We start from the raw sequence: 19,064 nt of genomic DNA on the forward strand, positions 1-19,064 counted from the left end.
GCCCAATTTTGCCAACCACGATAAATAGAGTCCGCTCATCGAGGCCGTCTAGGGTCGGCCTTAATAAGCGGATGGACTAACTGTATAGGCAAAAATATGCCCTAAGGATATTTAGCGTAATACGATGTTAAGGAAAGAGTCGGTTGAGTTCGACCTGGAAGAAGCAAGATTCTTGGCCGAGATGTCAATCATGACCGAGGTCGAGCATCGTGTAAAGAACAATAACGGCTAGTTTTCAAAATAGGATATTAGAGTGAATATTCTCTGCACTTGTACTATTAGGGTTTGCTAGGTATATGTGTCAAATATATAAGGGAAAAAGAAAAGGGAATAGGGGATGTAATATTCATTTGATAAGAATACGTTTCAGAAGAAGACTCTCACTCTTATAAAAATATAAAGATCACATTTTTATCAAGATTCTTGCTCATATTATTCCACACATTTCTATCAGATCCGAGTATTGGTCAAGCAAATTTTGGATCTATCTGTCATTCATCATTGTGAGGAGAAACATTCGTCCAATTCATCCATTATTGGGTATATCTTTCCTCCTATTTATTTAAATATTATTTATTATTATTTATTGCTAGTCACACCTCTATTATTACTCACACTTTAAGAATAATTTGTATTTATTATCATCAATCTTTTATGGGATCTGTCCCCATCTCCCATACGTTTTTAAGACTTATATTTAGAGTTATTATTTGTAACTAGATTTTAATTCATTATTACTTAAATTTAATAGTTTAGCCGAGATTTAGACTTTCTGCTCAAACCGTTCTTATAGACATAACGGATGTGCTATTCTTTTCACTTGGCTTAAGAGCATATAACTTAATTTGATATGTATGCAAAGAGGAGTGGATCAAAAATAGCCACAACAAAAAATGTACTCCCAAGATTCTATTCCTTTACGTGAGTCACCGATCAATGGCTTTTCGGTAAAAGCGATAGCCCACAGCTTTCATGGTGATATCCGAAATTACCCTTAACGTCACACCTTATTTCCATTTGTTCCCACTCTTAAAATCATTCCTAGTTTAATTAAACATAGAGGGGTATTAAAGAGATTGTAGCTTCTCCGCACGGATAACCTCTCAAATCACAGCGGATGAAATGCCACGTGTCATATTCTCAGCCCTCTATTGCTCTGGGTTATATCGACGCCCACTGAGATTTTTATTTTTCCCGCTTTTCAGAAAAAAACAGAAAATATAAATGCCAATTTTCCACTGAAATTCGGATGAGGAACATCACTCCTACTGTTATCTCCTTTCTCTGCGCAGATTTTAGAGAGAGAAATTCAGTTTATTTCCTTAAAACGGATAACTAGTTCGTGTGAACGCAGAGAGTGTTGGTTGCCGGAAAACGTAGTCACCGGTGACAATGGCAATCGGTGCCGTTGTTTCTAACCGGAATTTCGGTTGTTTCGTCAGTTCAGGTAAACAATTCACCATTGCTAACTCGTGCTTTGGACTTTCGCTACACTAGTGTTTCTGCTAGCTGTTTAGCTGATTAATTTCAGTATACAGGAAGTTATGAATTTTGAGAAATAGTGAAGCAGTATACTCTATTGGATGCATGTAGCAAATTGATTGCATGTCTATTGATTTTGTGAATGTAGTTTTTTTTTTATGATTAAAAATATTTAGTTTTTTTCTTTTTTGGGCTGAAAGTACTGTTTTGCCTCAGTACTTGAGTTAAATCTAGATGTTATACTGGTATCTAAAGGAATCTTTTGCATGCAAATGGATACTCATAGATTTTGTGTGACAAATATTTCAATTTTGGTCATTTGAGCGACTATATCAATGTTGAATTCTAAAACTGATTCAACTAAGACAAAGCTTAAATTAGTTACGGCTCGAAGATGTGTAACAGTGACTGTTTGTTTCTTTATCTCATTAATATTAGAGAATCATTTTGGTATTTCGTGCCTAGACTATAAACAGAAAAGAAGTCCTATTTTATCAAGATAACATTCGCAGTATAAACTCTCTGATCTCTTTGATGTTAAAATCTCTTGCACAATTTCTAAAGGAATATCCTTTACCACAAGCTATGGTGAAGTGATGGAAAATTTGATAAATAGTGGTTAACCCGACAAAACTAAGAGAATCTTGACTTCAAATTGGGTACATATGCAAATTAACTCATGATTTGCAATTAATTGGAGAGATATATGTGAATATTACACATGCAGGGAATCTTGTGATTCCTATTGGTCACGGAAATGCTGTAAGAAACTAAGCTGGTCTCTGGGTAAAGCGAGTAGTTCTTGAAAAGTGAAGAGCATTGAGTCTTGTTTCTTTTTCTCTTTCGCTTCACTTGTTGTTTTTGGGGAACACTCTGAATAGTGAAGTGCTGTAAAGATCAAAACGTTAGCCAGCACTTGTAGCTGCCAAAACTAAATTTTACACTTCGCTGAAGCCTTTTCCTGATTTTCTTCATCTACTTGATCTACTCAGTTCTTAGTATCTTGCATCTTCGTGGTGCCTTGGATAACAAATCAATGAACTGACTATGTCAACAGGCAGAGAGCAGTGTATTAGCCGTGGAGAACGATTGGGTTGTGCTGCTTTGAAGTATGTTCAGAGGAATATGTTATACAACGACCGGTGTCTCTCAAGGAGTGGCTTGTCGTACTCCGGTTGCATTTATAGGTCATATTCCCAATCTACTGGACCTTTGGATGGTAAATCTTTTGGATCAAAATCACCATTTTATGTTGAACTCATTCAACCTAACCGGTTTAGTGAAAGTTCTCATGTCATCAATCCTAGGCGAAGAACCAGAAGATGGGAATGTTATCTTTCCTCTGCTGACTCAGGTAACAGTTGGGTTCAACCAAGGAAGCTGGATAAGCTTGGTTTCATTGATGGACAAAAGCTGCAGAAAAAGCATGCTGCGGTAAATAGAACCCAAGCTGACTATAAATCTGATGAGTATGACATAACTGGAGCTTTGGAGTCTCTTGTGTCATCGGAAGGGGCAAGTGAAGCCATTTTGGTGGAAGAAGTTGAGCAATCAAAACCTTGGTGGGAGCAATTTCCAAGACGTTGGATTGTTGTACTGCTGTGTTTTGCTGCATTTTTGTTATGCAACATGGATCGTGTGAGCAATTCATCCAACTTTTATCTTGCTACTTAGCTTTCCATTCTGATCTTATGACCCCCTATAAGATGGACATTGTCATCCCTTTTTGGGATGTTTGAATGTATCGTTCATTGCTTAACTTTTTTATTAAAAAAAATACACCTAAGCATAGGTGTATTCAGGCACATGCCAAACTTTATGGCTACCACATTAATATTTTATATCCTATTTTTTCAATAATCACCATCAAAATTTGTTTACAAACATGGTTGTAAGAATAGCTACCTTGCCTTCAAGTTTTTAATTGCAGATTAAGTCACAAAAGTTGTTTAAGTTTTTTTCTTAAAAGAGAAATTATGTTTAAGTTCTTGAGATCTTAAGCTGAATGACAATGAATTTCTTCCTTCCATTCTTTTTCTATTCATCTGTTTGATATTATTGGAAAAAAGACCATATGTGATCCTTTATTACTGCCCTAACTCAGCTTCCACTTTGGTTTTAGGTGAACATGAGCATTGCAATTCTTCCGATGTCAAAGGAATTTAACTGGAACAGCGCTACGGTTGGTCTCATCCAGTCTTCCTTCTTCTGGGGCTATCTTCTCACTCAGGTTTTCTTCGCTTTAACACTATCTTGGTCTCTTCTAGTGCACGAACTCTTTCCTATTCTAGTATTAGTATTTGATCAATCTGTTGTATTATGGATGCGGTTTTCATGTACTCTGACCATGTCTCAACATAAGGTTTTATCTATTATTAATCTCTAAGCTAGCCTTAGAACTCTATTCTAGGTTGCCAGTGAAGAGGCACGAACACATAGGAGAATCAATTCAGTTTCTGATATGCTATTCTTATGTGCTAGATAAACCAATATCTTACTTTTGTTTATATGTTCTATATGCAGATTGTTGGAGGGATATGGGCGGACAAACTTGGTGGGAAGGTAGTGCTTGGCTTCGGAGTTGTCTGGTGGTCGATTGCAACTGTTTTAACTCCTATTGCCGCCAGAATGGGACTTCCATTTTTACTTGTCGTGCGTGCCTTAATGGGTATTGGGGAGGTTAGTCTCTATATGCATATTCCCAGTTTCTTCCAAAATCTTCTACGCAGCTGATTTTCCAAGCATTTTAAGTAGTCGTTAGACCAGTAAGTAGCCTGAATGTTCTTGTTATGGACATTGTAAGAGAAACCAGTTGTTTCACGCTTAGCTATACTAAGCATAGTGGATTTAAGAAGATACATCTCATAAACTTGTGGATCAATTTTGGGGCCTCACCGTACACTCTGATTCTTTTGTACCACAACTGTAGTTGGTAAGGAGTTAATTCAAGTATCGCATGCATAGTCTCTTGTTCTGACTATGTAAGTTCTCGTCAGGGTGTCGCGATGCCTGCCATGAATAATATGCTCTCAAAGTGGATTCCTGTCTCAGAAAGAAGCAGATCTCTTGCCCTAGTGTATAGTGGAATGTATCTTGGTTCTGTTACAGGATTAGCTTTCTCTCCTATTTTGATCCAGAAGTTCGGATGGCCATCAGTGTTCTATTCCTTTGGTTCTCTTGGAAGCATCTGGTTTGCGCTGTGGTTGACCAAGGTGAGTTTGTCTGCTTTTTCAGTATCTTTGACTTATGTTATTTTTATAGTCTTTCAAAATTTTCATGACTTGTTATCATTATTTCTCCCTTTTCACAGTTTTGCTTAAGATAAGAGAACCCTTTGTGCTTCTAGTTGTGAAGTTCTAACAAAGCAACATAGTTATTAGTTTTCAACTTCTGCGATCATCCTTTAGGAGCGTCAGTTTCTTGTCAATGTATCTAAGATGTCTGGTTGTTATTTCCTTTCCATGATTTTTCATGGTTGAAACATCATTCCATGGTATAACATTTGTTATACGTTGACTATTTTGTTTTACAGGCATATAGCTCTCCAAAAGATGATCCAGGGCTTAGTGCGCAGGAAAAGAGGCTGATCATGGGTGGCAGTGTCTCTAAGGAACCTGTCTCTAACATCCCATGGAAACTAATTTTATCAAAGGCACCTGTCTGGGCCCTCATTATCTCCCATTTCTGTCATAACTGGGGAACATTTATTCTACTGACATGGATGCCTACATACTATAGTCAGGTATGTCTGATACTGCTGTCTGGCGCCATTCTTCTTGGAGTTAATTCTTTTCTTTGCATTTCATCATCCTGGAAAATGGAGAACAAAAGAATAAATAAAACTTTATTTTTTGTCTTCGTCCAAGTGGGATATTATTTGATTCATGCACCGTTTCCTGGAGACTAGCTGAACCGTAGATCTCAGAGATTCTATTAATGATACAGGATGCTGTATGGTTTTATGCCTCTGATTTCAGTCCTAGCAGGACAGGAAAACTGCACCCAATTACCTGATCCATTATGCAGTCTGTTTTTATATTTTAAATTGATTTTGCTGATTAACTGCCCAATTCCTTGAAAACTCTAATCAAGATTGTAATCATTAGAAGAGGAAGAAGAAATGTTTAATCAAACTCCAAATGGTTCTCGAATATAAACTTTAACATATTCAAGAAGTCACTCTTGTGACTATGCATGTACAGCTTTATTAATTATGCTGTCAAAGACTTCTTGAAGTAATTACAAATCCCGGGTACACTTGATACTTCAATTTATCTCACCTTCTCCTCTCTTCTGTTTCCTCTGATTTCCTTGGCAATTTACCATTAATAAAAATAATGAAATTTCACCAGGAATAACAGTAAAGATTGGTAAAGATGAACTCTATCTTAACATGCATGGTTATAGGAGTTAATCTAAGCATCTGAGCCTGGTAGCCGGAGATCTGGAATTCTTGCTTGACAAATAATTTGTGTTCATTTCAGATTGGTTTCGGCTAGTCTTCTGACATTCCATTTGTTTTGTGCATCTGTTTCTTTTCTTTTTCCGTGCTTCTGTGGAGTGTGATGTGACTGCCTTAGAGATTCCTTGTCAAGATAATATAAATCTCAAAATAACTTTAAGCACTTTGTGAGCCATCTTATCAGTCAATAATCAGCTATGCCTCAATCTCAAATTAGCTGGGTTGGCTAATCCATTTCGCTCGACTAATTATGCAAGTCCATTTTCTTGCCTTCTAATATCAATGTTTCTTGTGGTATCATGAAATATTTGTCTTGCTATCACTGATGACTCTCTTAGATGTTGAGAATCTTCAAGGCTCTAGAACTTGTAACCATAATGCTGAATCTGGAGTAATGATCTTGTGAAAATTTCAGTTACTCATATTCCAACTTGAATTTGGATATTGGTTCGTTTTGTCATACCTTTAGTGCTTGCCTTACTAGCTCTAGTGGATCTTGACATTTCTCTGTATTCTGTGGATTGAATTTATGAGGTTACGGGCTAAACTATCTGAAGTGACTCAATGCTAATGGATTTTTTGAAGACGGTACCGTATTTAGAACAAACTTTATTGTGCAAGCTAATTAAGGTCTTTCTCTCCAATCTTTTTATCTCTACAGGTTTTAAAGTTCAACCTCACCGAATCAGGACTACTCTGCGTATTGCCATGGCTGACCATGGCCGTATTTGCAAATGTAGGTGGTTGGATTGCCGATACACTTGTGAGCAAAGGATTCTCCATAACATCAGTTCGTAAGGCAAGGGCTTCATAAAACTCTTGTATAAAGTTTACTGTGTATAGCGTTATAGTTTAATCATCTAATGATGAGCATTACTTGAATTTATTTCGTTTCTAATAAATAACTACCAAAGTAAATTTGCAGATTATGCAATCTATTGGTTTTCTGGGCCCTGCTTTTTTTCTTTCACAATTAAGCCATGTGAGGACTCCTGCGTTAGCAGTGCTATGCATGGCATGCAGTCAGGTTGGTACCATAGGATAATGGAATGACATACTTTTGGGAGATTTTTGAAGTCTGTTGATTAGATATTTTGATTTTTTGATTTTTTGCAAGGGATCGGATGCATTCTCTCAGTCTGGCCTCTACTCTAATCACCAAGACATTGGACCGCGTTACGCTGTAAGTACCTCTACTGCCTATAAAAGCTTTATATGTTGATTGACATGTCTAGAATCGTTGTCCTACTTTTTTCCCGGTTAGTAGGTAACTGCGGTCCCAGGATGCAACTCGTGAACTTTATCTTATCACCATTGGTGGAAGTTCTTGTCTGGACACTGTTAACTATATTTTATGAATTAGTAATCATGAAAGAAATTTTATATCATGTTAGCTTGTTGGTTGATGGCTGTAAACCTCTGCTAACGCTTGCCTCAACCCATTATATTTTTCACAGAACAGTTGGACATTTTGTAGCTTGTTTTGAAATTTAGATGTTTGAAATTTTTTTATACATCTCCTCCCGCAGGGAGTGTTGTTGGGATTATCTAATACTGCTGGAGTGCTAGCTGGTGTCTTCGGTACAGCTGCAACTGGATACATACTACAAAAAGGTATTTATGTTGTATATTTTCTTATCAGCTTGGTGGTTCTGAATGAGAATGTTGGTTTTGAGTTTATTCATGACATTCCTGTATTTTCCTTCTGCAGGATCTTGGGATGATGTATTTAAGGTGGCTGTTATATTATACATCATAGGCACATTAGTCTGGAATTTTTTCTCAACTGGAGAGAGAATCCTCGAGTAGATATTAAAGGTTGCACGAAGGAAGCCTAGTGTAACTTGAGAAATCAGAAAAAGTGAAAATCCATCGGATACCTGGAAACGAGTTTTACTACAAGCATAAATTCCAGTTATGAGTACAAGGTGCTAATGCCCCCAGGTTTATACATAGAAAGTCCCCTGCAATGAGGTCCGTAAAACAATTTTCAGAGTTGCTTTCGGAAAGTTTCTCCTTAAAGGTGCTCTTTACTTGCATAAAACTTTGAACCATGCTTAGCAAAAAGCTATCTGGGTAATTTGACCTGTAAATGTTGGTAAATTTACTGGCATGGATTTTCCATAGAACACCTGATATGAAGTCTGGACATTTTTTTAGCTTAGTATTTTCCTTCAACCTTGATACCGTTTGCTAGTCTTGTTGTACGGACGCGTTCCATTATACTTGTTTAATACTTCTCAGGATGTTGATCTGACACTTAACGATGGACTCTAAAAATTTTACGGAACTTAGATATGATAGTACCAAATGTAATACCTAGATTTGGTTTTGCTCTGACCAAACTCAATACACTCAGCTTAAATTTCTCTGTGATAAGAGAACTGAGCTGGCTTAAAAAACGCCCTTCAGTGCTATGTGTGATGTGGATTCCTTCATATGGATTTAAGATCCCCTTGCTTCATCAATCAAATACTCCAATAGAGATATTTAAGGAGAGATGTTTAGTTTCTGGTCTGAACACCAGGATATGCATCAGCAGACAGGATTTTGCTAAGTCCTGGAAAAGAAATAGAGTTGAATTTACAAAGAACAGAAAATGAGATTATAGAACCATGAGATTGGGATATAATTAAGCTAAGGGCCCGTTTCCGTAATAGACTTTGAGACATCGCCTAGATAGACTTTAAAATCTTGCATTTTCTTGGATGATAAATTCCAGGTAATATGAGACTTGCCATTTCAACGAATTTCACCTTCAAATGAGAGAAAGATTTGCGACAGCTAGAGTTCGACTCCTAGTTGCAAATGTCACTAATTTTGGGAAAAGGAAATTGAATTAAGCAATTCAGTTAGATTAGTTATTAATTTGATTGTAACCGATCTTCCAAAAACTAATCTCAACCTAGGAAAGGGCTTTACAGAAAAGTTTTAGGTTCCATTTATGCTTGACCAGTGGTCCAGCTTTCTACTTTCGCTATTGAGCATTAAGCATTTAAAATGTAAATTGTGGGACAAGAGGCCAGAAACAAAACAAACGCCATTAGTTATTCAAAAATAATAACAAGATACAAAAGAATTAACATACCAAACAAAGTGAGACTGAAAAAAAAAACTAGAAAATACAAAAGAATTCTAAGGAGAATAACCAAACAACGTAAAAGGAACAAATAAAGGGGTCAGCTTTAGGATACTATAGAATAATTAAAAGAAGAAAAGTAGTGCAGCTAGATACTTGTACAACTTATTACTAGTAAATTATTGAGAAATCTTCCTCCTCTTCAACCTCAAAATCATTTCCAGTTGTGCTCATCTACCACCGAAAAAAAAAGTTTGTCTCACAATGAATGAGATGTACCTTAAAATCATGAATACCGTCATTTCTCCTTTATGACAAAAGCTGCCATAATTGAGCATTCATGTGAGAATTAACCACCATAAGCCAATCCAATTGAACTAGCTCCTTTGCAATCAATATTTGCCGACACCATTCTTTAAACCACCTCAACCACCCTCCTACCCCTCTCCCCATTATGATCATTCATCTTTGTCCCTATGCAATTTTTGGACTAATTGGACCTCTTTTTCCTTCTTTAGACTATCCGTTAATAGTGTGAGGTCTCTTGGAAGAAGATTTACTTTAAGGCCGTCTTTCATGAACAAAGTCAATGACATTTTCTGCTCCACCTTATGGCCGGGAGCCACCATGAGCCGGTGGCGGAGCAACACTGCTGCCGCCACCGACTTCATTTGCAAGTATGCCAAGTCTTTCCCTAGACATATCCTTGGACCAGCATTAAAAGCCACAAACTTGTATTGTTCATGCATTACAAACTTTTTACCATCTGGGGTTAGCCACCTCTCTGGCTTGAACTCTAAGCAATCCTCACCCCATGTAGTTTTCATTCTTCCAGCTGAATATATGGAATATGTTATTGATGAACCTGCCGGAACAAATGTTCCGTCCGGCAACAAGTCGTCGACCACCACGTGCTTTGAGTCCTCCGGCACCGACGGATAAAGCCGGAGAGTTTCAGATAATGCAGCTTTCAAGTAGGTTAGCCGATCAACTTCCTCGAAAGCTAACGGCTCGTCGAGCCATGATGATGTGTCACTGCCACGTGTCTCTATCAAGACCGTGCATATTTCGTGTAAGATCTTTTGTTCAACTACTGGATTTTGTATGACCAACCAGAAAAACCAACTCAATGCGACCGATGACGTGTCACGTCCAGCTAGGATGAAGTTGAGTGCCACGTGTTGCAAGAACTTGTCCGTGTAGGATTCTTTCTTTTTCATGAACCTTGATAACAAGTCATCATGAGGGTTTCCATCTTTTTGCTGACTCATCAGCTCAAGCTTACGTGTATTTATGATGTCAGACATATATTTGTCCAGCTGTACAAGGCTTCGGTTCAAGCTGACTTCCATTCCTAGCCCAAGCCATTTCTTCAGCTTCCATATAACTTCAGGTAATATGAACCGCTGCAGCGACGCCTCAGTGGCTCGGTCAAAAGCCGAAGAAAAGGTATTCTCCGGCAAGCCGGGTGCCAATGTTTGCGGGTCCTTGCCAAAAGCCAAGCCGCAAATGTTGTCGAAAGTAAGCCTAAGTAAAAGATCTTGTAAATCAACCGGCTTGCTTTCAAGCTGAGCCGTCTTAAGAATTGGACAGAACCTAAGCTGAATGGCTCGGTTGACCCATCGAGCCATGGCTTGGCGGAGGGTCCTAGTCGTGAACTCAAGCGCCGCCGTCTTCCTTTGAAACAGCCACGTGTCACCATCAGAGTTAAAAATTCCTTGGCCAAGCAGCTCATGGAAAACGGCTTGCCAAGTCGGACCCTTCGGGTAGTTCTCGAATCGGGTCTTCAAAATATGCTCCAAGTTTTTCGGGTCGCACGTGACAGTCACGAGACCTTGCTTCCGGGCCAAGAATGGGATAGCACATATGCATGTCTGGTACGTGCCACCACACGCGCGGAGGTTGTCCACAATCCAGTCATGCATACGCTCGGAGTTCTCGATCAAGCCCGGTAAGCTGCCCAATAAGGGCCAGACACGTGGACCCTTGAGAGATCTTGAGATGAAGGTGAACCATAGAAGATAACAAGTTATGGCAGTGAACAAGAGTAAAGCTATGGCAATGTCCATGTTTTGAGAGAATGAAGCATATAAATTAAGAAGAAAAAAAGACGGCCAATGGAGTAGATAGTACTATGAGATTTAACAAAAGAAAAGGAGAATAAAAGGGAATTTATAGGGGAGGAAAATAATAGTAGTAGTTGAAGTAGAATTGAGGAGCAATAACTAAGAGCCAGACTGTATCTTGGATTTCACCATCTAATTTTTTTCTCTCTGGCAAACACAATAAATGCATATAAAAAAAAAAAAGCTATATTCAAGATTTGTAGCAAAAGGACATCAAGTAAAACCACTATAGCCAAAACTTAACAGTGGGCAATCAAAAGGAAAAATACAAATGAGGGATGGTGGGGGTTAGGGGGTTGGGATGAAAAGCTCCCCAACTAATTTCTGCAGAGAAAAGGAGCTGCTCTTTAAATTCAAGCATTGAATGAAGGAAGCTAAGGGGTGGTGAAATGAAGTAAATGAGATTAGTTGAGAAAAAAGTAGCTAGTAGTGCAGAAATAGAAAAACAGATAAAAGGGAAGTGAGAAAGGATTGGAAAGTTGTACTTATGGAGATGTATATGTGCTTTTGTTTTTGTTTTTTGGTTGCAAAAATTTAGTTAAGAATTAGTATAACAACTCATAAATGGAACATGGGGTTGTGATCATGTAGCTGGTTAAGGGTTCGGTGAACGACCTGCCACCAACAAATTTATGGCCAAGTACTTCACGTTACGTGACTCTATTAACCTTTTTTATTGCCTTTCGTTTTTTATGTTTATCCCTTTTATCAGTAGAAATAATATCTTGCTAAATGATTTAACTCCTATATACTTGCATTTTTATATTTCCTCAAAGATATTTAGTGTAGCTACTCATAAAAGTGGGATGAGTAACTTAGAAAATAAGAAAGTTTACTCGCAATTTATTAGTAGTATGTATAAATTAAAACCATTGGTAATTAATATGGAAAATATAGTAAGTCTAACTTTTGTGCCTGATTAAGATTTTTTTACACTATTGGATTAAGATGAGCTACAACAGCATGTGGCTATGCATAGGAGCAAAGATTACTTTTAACCCGAGGCCAAAATTATTTACGTTCAATAGCCGCAAAAGTGTATAAAATTTATACTCCCTCTGTTTCAATTTATGTGAACACATTTGACTGGATACGAAATTTAAGAAAAGAGAGAAAACTTTTGAACTTGTGGTATAAAATGAGGCACATATATTTTGTGTAGCTATAAATCATTGCATAAAGGTAAATTGTTTCCAAATAAGGAAAGAGGTCATTCTTTTTGGCACGGACTAAAAAGGAAATAGGTTCACATAAATTGAAACGGAAAGAGTATATTTTTTGTAAATAACATACATAAATGTATATATATACAAAAATATTGCGGCTATATAGTATCATTTTAACTATTTATACTTATCCTGATTTGGTAAAATAAAAATACTTCTGACTGGTTAATATACACTGATAGTGTAAAAAATTTAACACGATTATAATAAATGAAAATAAAATTTATTACAATGGCAGGAGTTGACTTTGACTATCTTGAATGCAGGATAATACAGAGGGGCAAAAGTCAACTACCATATATAGACGGCCATGGTTTTCTGGAAAGAAAACAAAAGTCTAAGTAAACAGGTTTTTCGAACAGAACGAAATTACGAAACCTTAGCCGATTGATTGGGAAATCGAGCCCCTTTTTTGCCAATGCAATAAGCCAAGATAGATCTGCAGGAATCAAATGCTATTTGAGGTCAACGCCCAATTTCTTTTCTTAAACCTTTTTCTTTAGTTGAAAATGAAAGAGCTTTAATTTTTTACTGAAAAAGATGATAAACAAAAGGAAAGCTTCTAATTGATGGATTAGCTATTATCTATCTTCTTCACAACAATTGACTGGCATATCTTAATTTGGATAAATCACTTCACCAAATTCCTTACTAGTTTTTCAGCAAAATTTTCTAAGATTGGTGCAACTATCTCCTAATAATTTAGGTGATAAACTAAATATCCTTGAGAACCTTCTAATGCTAATAGAGACCATAAAGAAATATTAAGTATATTCTTATACATAAAAAAAAAACACTTATAACCAGCGGTATACGCAAGATTTTTTTGTAAGCGGTGTCACATTTAAAGAAGTAAGAAATGACATATTCGACACCACTTCAACCTTGGTACATCCGCCCGGGTATAAACCTTATACTTAAAATATAACTCCTCCCCTTGATTAATGCATTCATTTTGAATCAAGTAAGAATAGAAGCAAAAGTCACATATTCAGTTACATTATACTCCAACCTATTATACTTAGCAAACCTTTGAAGATCAAAGCGACAAATTTATCATAAATTTCTTTAAGAAAAATTGTGATTTCGAGGTTGGAAAAGACTTTTTTGAAGATATGTTCTTTTTATTTCATCATGGTTATTACAATAATATTTTTGAGTTGTCAATCTTTTTTCAGTGTCAACTTTTAAGGAATTTAAATTAACTCGTTTAATTTGTCGTTGTTGCTCCGACTATTGACCCTTTCTTCCAAGTTAGATGAATTTTGAGATTTTGAACTTGATTTGAAAGTTTGAAAGATGCTTTAGGATAATCTATTGAATGTAAGTTGAATTATAAATAAAAATATTAATTTGAGAACCTCCGAATATTTTTATAGAGTACACTCATAAAGTAAAACTATTTTAAGAATTTTTTTTTTAAAAAAAAGTAACAGAACGAAACAATGAAAAAGTAACAAGAGATACATTCTCTTGCCCTTCTTTTTTTCCAGTCCAAATCCTCAAAAAAAATAAAAAAAATAAACCCCATAAATGGTGTTCGATCCCGCCACCTTGCTTAAGGAAATCAGGCGCTACACCAATTGGCCGGAAAAAAACTTGATGACAAGTGGTGTCACACTTAATTATTTTAGTATGTTAAATGGTATTTTTGCAGATTATTTATATACACATTTAACAAAAATTTATGACGAAGCGGTGTCATGTGACACCGCTTCACGCTTACTGCATTCGCCCCTGCTTTAGGGAACGTTTGGCAGGAGAATAAGTTATCTCGGGATTATAATAATGGGACTATAATACGAGGATTAAGTAATAACGGGATTATTTAGTGAATATATTTTTATCGATAAATGTTGACTAAAAATGGAATATATGGGTATAATCAAAACATGTATTTTGTGTACAGTAAATAAGTTAGGATAAATTTTCATTTTTAATTTTAACTTTGGATTGTGTAAAAGACTTAGGGGGAAGAGCCTTGGAGAAGGGCATCTTTGCCATTTTAATGTTTATCCCGGGATTATTATCTCACCCTCAATGTGGATAGAATAATACCTAATTTTGGGATTAATTGATCCAAAGATTGCTAATCCCGAATTTAAAAATTCAACCAAACACGAGGTAAAATATCCTGCATCTAATTCTTAGATTATTATCTCGTATCTCAAATATCAAACGACCCCTTCAAATTTTTAGCATTCAACCTATTTTATTTTTAAAATTATGGTTCAAACCTATTATTTGTTATAATTTTGATACATTTTTACACATAAATTTATTACTGGATTTAGACGAACCAAGCAACACAACACGCCATCCACCCCTACACTTAGCAGTAGTCTATGTTACACGGACTCGTTCTTCGGAGTGTAGCCAATACAGGTGTATATGAGTATTCGTACAAAGTTTTTTGCTAATTTTGAATTTATGTAAAGAACCTGAGAAATTCTTAATGCAGTTTTTTGGTAAATTGAGAAAAGAAATGATCCATGTAACTTAGGCTATAGTTCCTTTACAAATCAGGATACATTATGAAGAAACAAATCCAACTATACAAAGATAGCATTTTTTGGTTATTTTTGTTTATTCCGTCAAAAATTATACTGTTACTAACTTACTACTCATTTAAATTACCTTTGCCATGAGAAGAGGAACTAAATTTTAAGACTAGCAGCGTAAATTGACAGAATTGACTCTTACAGCCATGTACAAGCCACATAGCCTCAGTATCACCCAGGAAATGCCAGAGGGAACAACATATACTCCATGTAATAAGAAAGTATCAAGTAATACCGAGTCCCATGAAACCGTCCCAATAATGAAAAAAGTGAAAACATCCACCTTTTCTTAGGACCTCTATTTAGTCCATAGAGCAGCATGAGAGAAACCTTATATTCCAAAATCAACAGAGCATTTTTAAGATTCACATTGAACAAACCAGAGAGAGTCGTACCTAGCTATTTCCAGACGTCCTTGCACCTTCTTGATGCCAGCACTGTAGCCAAGAGTTGTGCGCACCTCAACTATTCTTCTAGAGAAGTATTCAAAAAAGGAAATATCGGGTTGCCATCAAGGGGTTAGGTTGGAAGACAACAAAATTACCTTCCAGCAAAATATACACACTTCATTCTATAGCACCAATTACAGCAGATGTAAGTGATCATGTTTAACAAATAAAAAGATTTCAAAAGGAATCGAACTTGAATCATTTAATGCCAGTAAACTAACGGACTAGCTAGATTCTTATAAACTCAGAGAAAGCAAATAATCACTTGCGTATCGTCATATGTTCAATGTTAGTCAATTATTTCGATAGCTGAAAATATTTAAATGTTCTTCATGGAGTCCACCCAATCAACTTCCACTTAGCCTCTCACCACTCAGTATACAAAAAAGAATGATACACAACTAGAATCTTAGTCGTACATTCACCCTGCCACAAAGGTTGGTTAGGTGACATCACCTTGTTGACTGCATCATGCTGCTCTTGCTTGACATGCAAAATCATATTAACATGAGTGGCTTCGTTACACGAATGGAACATCTTGTATATCATCCTCTGTATAAATACTTTGCCAGAGGAAATTTTAGACTCTTTGCAACCTGCAGAATTTGAGAAACAAGACGAGCCACAATGGTGAAGTAAGAACGGCTTCTGAAAATATGGCCATTTGTACTTTAAAACAATAAGGAAAAAGATTTTGAAAGTTACCTTAAGAGCCATATCTTCGGACACCATAGATCGATACCGATTAGCGCCTTCCAAGGGGCAACTTCCTCCTTTACTGATAAAATTAGCATTGCACAGACTTGATAATTCCAAAAGAACATCAGATAATAGTCCATTAGTCCAACTCTCTCCTTCCAATCCACCATCTTCTTGTGCTTCTTCATCAGGTAAGCATTCTTCAACAGATACAATACACTGAAATATGGCTAATAATCTTTCCAAGGGGAATGTCCCTGGTCCCTTCAAGAGCAAGTCTTGTTCTGCAGTTTCCTTTTTCTCCATTGACTTCTCGGAGCTCCTGAAAGCAGAGATCATATCTTTAGGCGTGTAAGGACAAATGAAGTAAGATAATCAAAGACAACTAAAATATGATTCGCAGCAGATAAATGAGAATCGCTTTAACTTTAAAGGGATTGAGCTCATCATGCACCAGACAACACTTCAAATGCCAATATCGATTCACTAACAAACCTAATCATCAGACAACATCGTCACTTTTTCGAACTTATATTTCCTTAAGAACTCTCATGAATGAGCCAATAGGACTTTAAAGCTTCATAACATTAGGAAAATATTTCCAACTAATTGGCTTCGATGATAAAAACGATAACAAGGAAGCAAATTCTCATTTTCATATTTGATTATTTCAGTGATACCGATGTCAAGTAGTCCAATTTAGCACCCCTGATTATTTTGGTAATAACTATGTCCGGTATTCCAATTTATCACCCAACAAAAACTTACATATTTGTTCTCTGCTTTATTTAAGAAAAAATGAAGGTACACCCAAAGCACTCATGTAAATGCAAAGAAAGTCATCAACACAAGCAATTTGTCTACCAAATAAAGGGAAGTAGAATTAACAGCAATGTCAGAAGAACAGATTTCAGAATTACTTACTTTCTCTTTCGTTTTCGGTTGCTGGAACCTCCAGTTGAATCAAACAATGACGCGTCAAGGGTAGCTGGGTTTCTTGAAGCAAGAAAAGCACAAATAAGAAGGTATTTGGCACAAGCAGACATATGAAAGTCTATCTCATCAGAAGATTCACAAACTCCATTTTTCTTGGCCACGCCTTTCCATTTGTTCTTCTTAGCTGAGGCTTCAGAAGACAGCCTGCTTCCAGCTTTGAACGTGTCATTCAGGGATGGCCCAATATGTGGTTGAAAATGAGAAAATAGTTTTCTTTTCATATCTTCATTTGGAACAATGCCTAAATCATCCAGAGGTTCACAATATATCTGATATAATGATGAGAAGGCAGTCAATAATTCATCAACTCGTCTAGTAACTCGACAAAATGGCCTCAACACCACACTGTATTAAAATAAGTAAAGAATGTGTGTTAAGTGGAATTCATAATAAAGCCACCAAAATGATGAAAATTAAATTTAAATTTCAGACTTACTCCAGAAATGAGGAATATAGCTTTGGGCCTCCCTGGTCTTTCATTAAGATTTGACGAAGTTCATCCTCGGTGTAATCAGGAAAATGAACAGGAATAGGTTCTACATAACCAGTGTCCGAGTCATACGTGTCAGGTGAGGCGTTACTGAGAAAAATCAAACCCACTTCAGGCATTTTCAGTATATCATAGAGCTTAAAAAGAAGCGGTAATATATTGGAACTCTTGTCCCATCCGCGAGCAAGCTCCAAGTTATCAAACACCAAGTAAACCATCTTCCCCCTAGCCCATCCCACTGACTTCTTTGAGCTTGATTTCGCCATGCTCCCCTTCAAACTATCTACCACACTACGAAGAGCCCCCTGCAAAAGATTTACAAAATCGGAGGGCTTTTCGCAGCGGTTAGTACTCGAATAGTCATTGCTTTCATCCCTTCTATGAAGCGATAACTGGTTCAACACCGATTCAAATAGTATCCTTGGGCTATAACATGTTATACAACTACAGTAAACAAACGGACGTTTTAGGTGCTTAAATATCTGAAGAATTGTACTTGTTTTCCCAGTTGAAGCACCCCCATATACAAAAAATGGTAACATTGGAGAATCCAAGGGGCCCAAAAGGCGCAACAATTTGATAATTTGTGAGCGCCTGCCTGGTAAATTAGAAATCAAGTCATCTAAACTAATTGATGATTCGTCTCGATAAGCAAGGTCATGTATTGTTAAAGGTTGTTGATTACATGATTTTGACTTGTCTGTAGAAATTTTAGGATTTGGTGTGCTACACAATGATGATCTAGTGGCTCTTCTGGGAGTTCGTGGATTTCCCTCTTCACCCATTTCTTACAATGTGCTCAAAATCCTGGAAAATTCAAAAAATAGCAGTATAAATCATTCAATCACAGTGCCACCAAAACCCTAACATTATCAAATATAGATATTTTAGAAACTGAACACAACTTAATTGCATATAAATCCCACATAAAATGAATAATGAAAACTGAAGTAAGTAAACAAAGTAAATGCAGTTGAGGACGAACCTTAATTCAGCAGTAGAGTAATAGGCCGGAATTAGTGGGTAGTCAAAGATATGAAATCGGCCGGAATTTCGAGGTGGCCGGCGAAGGGAGACACGGAGTTGAAAGAGAAGTTGAAGAGTCTTTCACATCAGCCCTAGGTTATGACATCTAACTTTTCCCGCCAAGAAGCCCATGGCTTTACAATGTTTTGGGTCAAGGTTTTGCGATAACGTTCAAATATTAAAATTGGATTTTACAACAATAAAATTAATGCTACAACTGTTATAAATATATTATATTATAGATATTTATTTAGTACTCCGTTGTAAATAAATTTTCTGAAAAAACTTATCCATATGAGACTCCGCCGTAAATATATTTATCTATTTAGTACTATATTGGAAATAAACCTCGTGAAGAAGCTTATCATTTTGGTACTCCGTTATGGATAAACATTATCTCCGGTAGAAAATTATCTATATCTGGTACAATAGCAGCTTACACAGCAGCTTGCAGTAGCAGCTTAGAAG

The 19,064-nt window shown here is 36.6% G+C and overlaps 3 protein-coding genes across 3 annotated transcripts; 1 reads left to right on the plus strand and 2 right to left on the minus strand.

Annotated features, from left to right (window-relative positions):
• Nucleotides 1-868: 868 nt before the first annotated feature.
• On the plus strand, nucleotides 869-8,208 carry LOC107827552 (ascorbate transporter, chloroplastic). Its single transcript, XM_016654708.2, has 11 exons — nucleotides 869-1,447; nucleotides 2,540-3,120; nucleotides 3,605-3,712; nucleotides 4,006-4,161; nucleotides 4,479-4,694; nucleotides 5,015-5,224; nucleotides 6,606-6,743; nucleotides 6,870-6,971; nucleotides 7,062-7,127; nucleotides 7,474-7,558; nucleotides 7,656-8,208. Exons 1-11 carry the CDS (start codon nucleotides 1,393-1,395, stop codon nucleotides 7,751-7,753), a joined length of 1,815 nt encoding a protein of 604 aa, XP_016510194.1. The 5' UTR covers nucleotides 869-1,392; the 3' UTR covers nucleotides 7,754-8,208.
• A 768-nt stretch (nucleotides 8,209-8,976) lies between these two features.
• Nucleotides 8,977-11,701, minus strand: LOC107827543 (cytochrome P450 86A8-like). Its single transcript, XM_016654699.2, has one exon. The coding sequence runs from the start codon at nucleotides 11,090-11,092 to the stop codon at nucleotides 9,482-9,484; it is 1,611 nt and encodes a 536-aa protein (XP_016510185.2). The 5' UTR covers nucleotides 11,093-11,701; the 3' UTR covers nucleotides 8,977-9,481.
• Nucleotides 11,702-15,168: 3,467 nt separating this feature from the next.
• LOC107788817 (origin of replication complex subunit 5-like) lies at nucleotides 15,169-18,732 on the minus strand. The gene is made up of 5 exons (XM_016610546.2): nucleotides 18,556-18,732; nucleotides 17,517-18,377; nucleotides 17,009-17,425; nucleotides 16,091-16,406; nucleotides 15,169-15,981 (listed from the first exon to the last, which is right to left on the minus strand). Exons 2-5 carry the CDS (start codon nucleotides 18,353-18,355, stop codon nucleotides 15,931-15,933), a joined length of 1,623 nt encoding a protein of 540 aa, XP_016466032.1. The 5' UTR covers nucleotides 18,356-18,377; nucleotides 18,556-18,732; the 3' UTR covers nucleotides 15,169-15,930.
• Nucleotides 18,733-19,064: the final 332 nt, after the last annotated feature.

This window comes from Nicotiana tabacum, chromosome 19 (genome assembly GCF_000715075.1).
Source record: "Nicotiana tabacum cultivar K326 chromosome 19, ASM71507v2, whole genome shotgun sequence".
NCBI classification, from domain to species: domain Eukaryota; kingdom Viridiplantae; phylum Streptophyta; class Magnoliopsida; order Solanales; family Solanaceae; genus Nicotiana; species Nicotiana tabacum.

Bases quoted from the DNA above. Each gene is read 5' to 3' on its own strand.
- LOC107827552 (XM_016654708.2), top strand. From the start codon at position 1,393: ATGGCAATCGGTGCCGTTGTTTCTAACCGGAATTTCGGTTGTTTCGTC. The intron at 6,744-6,869 runs GCAAGGGCTTCA...GTAAATTTGCAG, and splicing joins CCATAACATCAGTTCGTAAG to ATTATGCAATCTATTGGTTT. The intron at 6,972-7,061 runs GTTGGTACCATA...ATTTTTTGCAAG, and splicing joins TATGCATGGCATGCAGTCAG to GGATCGGATGCATTCTCTCA.
- LOC107827543 (XM_016654699.2), bottom strand. From the start codon at position 11,092: ATGGACATTGCCATAGCTTTACTCTTGTTCACTGCCATAACTTGTTAT.
- LOC107788817 (XM_016610546.2), bottom strand. From the start codon at position 18,355: ATGGGTGAAGAGGGAAATCCACGAACTCCCAGAAGAGCCACTAGATCA. The intron at 17,426-17,516 runs GTAAGTCTGAAA...ATTTTAATACAG, and splicing joins CTATATTCCTCATTTCTGGA to TGTGGTGTTGAGGCCATTTT. The intron at 16,407-17,008 runs GTAAGTAATTCT...CTCTGCTTTCAG, and splicing joins AACCGAAAACGAAAGAGAAA to GAGCTCCGAGAAGTCAATGG.